Below are 2068 nucleotides of genomic sequence, written 5' to 3'. Positions count from 1 at the left end.
CACAATGTCAAACTATTTCTGTACTTAGCTCTCAACAGAAAGTCTGTAAATGATAAGACATAATGTTTACAGTCTGTTGTGGGTTCTGATTGGCTGTATACAATGGACATAGAAAAGCTCTAGGTATTATTTGCTGCATAATTTGCTATATAATTTGCCATATTTGCAAAGTAATAGCTGTATTTGCTATATATTTTGCTATATTTGCTATTTACAGGTTAGCGTTTGATGAAGGCAGTGAACCAGATCTATATAATTTGCTATATATTTTGCTATATTTGCTATTTACAGGTTGGCGTTTGATGAAGGCAGTGAACCAGATCTATATAATTTGCTATATATTTTGCTATATTTGCTATTTACAGGTTAGCGTTTGATGAAGACAGTGAACCAGATCTATATAATTTGCTATATATTTTGCTATATTTGCTATTTACAGGTTAGCGTTTGATGAAGACAGTGAACCAGATCTATATAATTTGCTATATATTTTGCTATATTTGCTATTTACAGGTTAGCGTTTGATGAAGACAGTGAACCAGATCTATATAATTTGCTATATATTTTGCTATATTTGCTATTTACAGGTTAGCGTTTGATGAAGACAGTGTACCAGATCTATATAATTTGATATATATTTTGCTATATTTGCTATTTACAGGTTAGCGTTTGATGAAGACAGTGTACCAGATCTATGTGATGATTGTTATTTACAAGATATACATAGTATCAGTTCACTACTCAAGATGTACCTTCGTGAACTACCCAATCCACTACTAACCTATCAACTGTATGATAAATTTGCTGTAAGTATTCACAATTGTATATTTTTTGCCACTTTGGTCAAGGATTTTAAAAGGAATGGAAAGAGGTGTTTCTAAACTTTAACTTGTATTGAGAACACCATATTCACAATGTCAAGCTATGACAAACTCTGCCTTATACCCTGACTGCAATAGCCACTATTCTTGTATCACGTAATGCATCGATTTGATTCGAACGACAATCAAAGCCCTTGACAGAAAGACTAAACATTATGGCATATTGTTTACAAACTTCTGTTGAGAGCTATGATTGGCTGTATTCGGTTGCATACAATCCAATCAAAACGCTTCATTTACAAACTTCCATGATACAAGAAAGGTGGCTATGGCAGTCATGGTATAAGTACGAAGTTCGTAATAGCTTGATATTGTGAAGATATGGAACACTGACTGCATCGTGGGGGATACTGACAGCATCATGGGGGATACTGACAGTATCAATTTAAACAGTTTTATTATAGTCCAATGTCGGTGGTTCTTCCTATTCGTGTGACATTAATAAAATGAATACAATCTTACAGGAAGCTGTTCGTGATGAAGATAATAGACTATTACGTATACACGATGTAGTTCAACAGTTACCTCCCCCTCACTACAGGTTCGTACATTTATCTATGCAGTTGCTTGATTGATAAGTTCTGCAGGTTTCATGGTATCTAAGTTTTCCACATCTGCCCAAAAAATAGTAGTAACTGACAGAATTCAAAACAGTGGAGAGTATAGTCAAAAAATAAATATTGAAAATCTTAGTAAGATGATAGCAATCATTAGTTTGAAGACCATTAATGGCATTTTCTCTGCAATTTTTGCATCTATTGTTCTGTTTTTTTTTTGGAATATTAACTATTAATGACTTTGTAATTCATGCTTTCTGTAGTTCGACTAAAGTGGAATAATTTCTGATTGCTGATGTATATTTTTCAGGACTACAGAATATTTAATGAAACATCTGGCTAAAGTAGCCGCACATGGTCATGATACAGGGATGCATTCTAAAAACCTGGCCATAGTCTGGGCACCTAATTTACTCAGGTAGGGCAATCTCTTCAAAATATTTATTCCATTGACTTGGGGAATTCATTGCAGCACCAACAGCATCAGAATGATTGGTGTGGATTGGACCTCCTACCCCCCTTAAAAGAGGCACGCCCCCCACTTTAAAATTACTTTTCATGGTAAATTTTTTTTGCTTGTTTTTGAAGTCGTATATAAAAGTCGTATTGTATTGTAGATCAAAGAACTAA

General features: G+C 34.0%; 1 protein-coding gene across 1 annotated transcript in view; it reads left to right on the top strand.

Annotated features, from left to right (window-relative positions):
* LOTGIDRAFT_133635 (hypothetical protein) overlaps positions 1 to 2068 on the top strand; it is a gene marked incomplete at both ends in the record, with an annotated part of 17523 nt that overhangs the window by 11486 nt on the left and 3969 nt on the right. Inside the window, 5 exons of the mRNA XM_009067714.1 lie at positions 113 to 170; positions 667 to 806; positions 1346 to 1422; positions 1749 to 1856; positions 1968 to 2028. Of these exons, the coding sequence (XP_009065962.1) occupies positions 113 to 170; positions 667 to 806; positions 1346 to 1422; positions 1749 to 1856; positions 1968 to 2028 (444 nt within the window). The remainder of the gene's footprint in view (positions 1 to 112; positions 171 to 666; positions 807 to 1345; positions 1423 to 1748; positions 1857 to 1967; positions 2029 to 2068) is intronic.

Source organism: Lottia gigantea (assembly GCF_000327385.1).
Source record: "Lottia gigantea unplaced genomic scaffold LOTGIsca_85, whole genome shotgun sequence".
Classification (NCBI taxonomy): Eukaryota; Metazoa; Mollusca; class Gastropoda; family Lottiidae; genus Lottia; species Lottia gigantea.
Note: the sequence above shows the minus strand (reverse complement) of the source record. Positions and strands in the feature narration are given on the sequence as shown.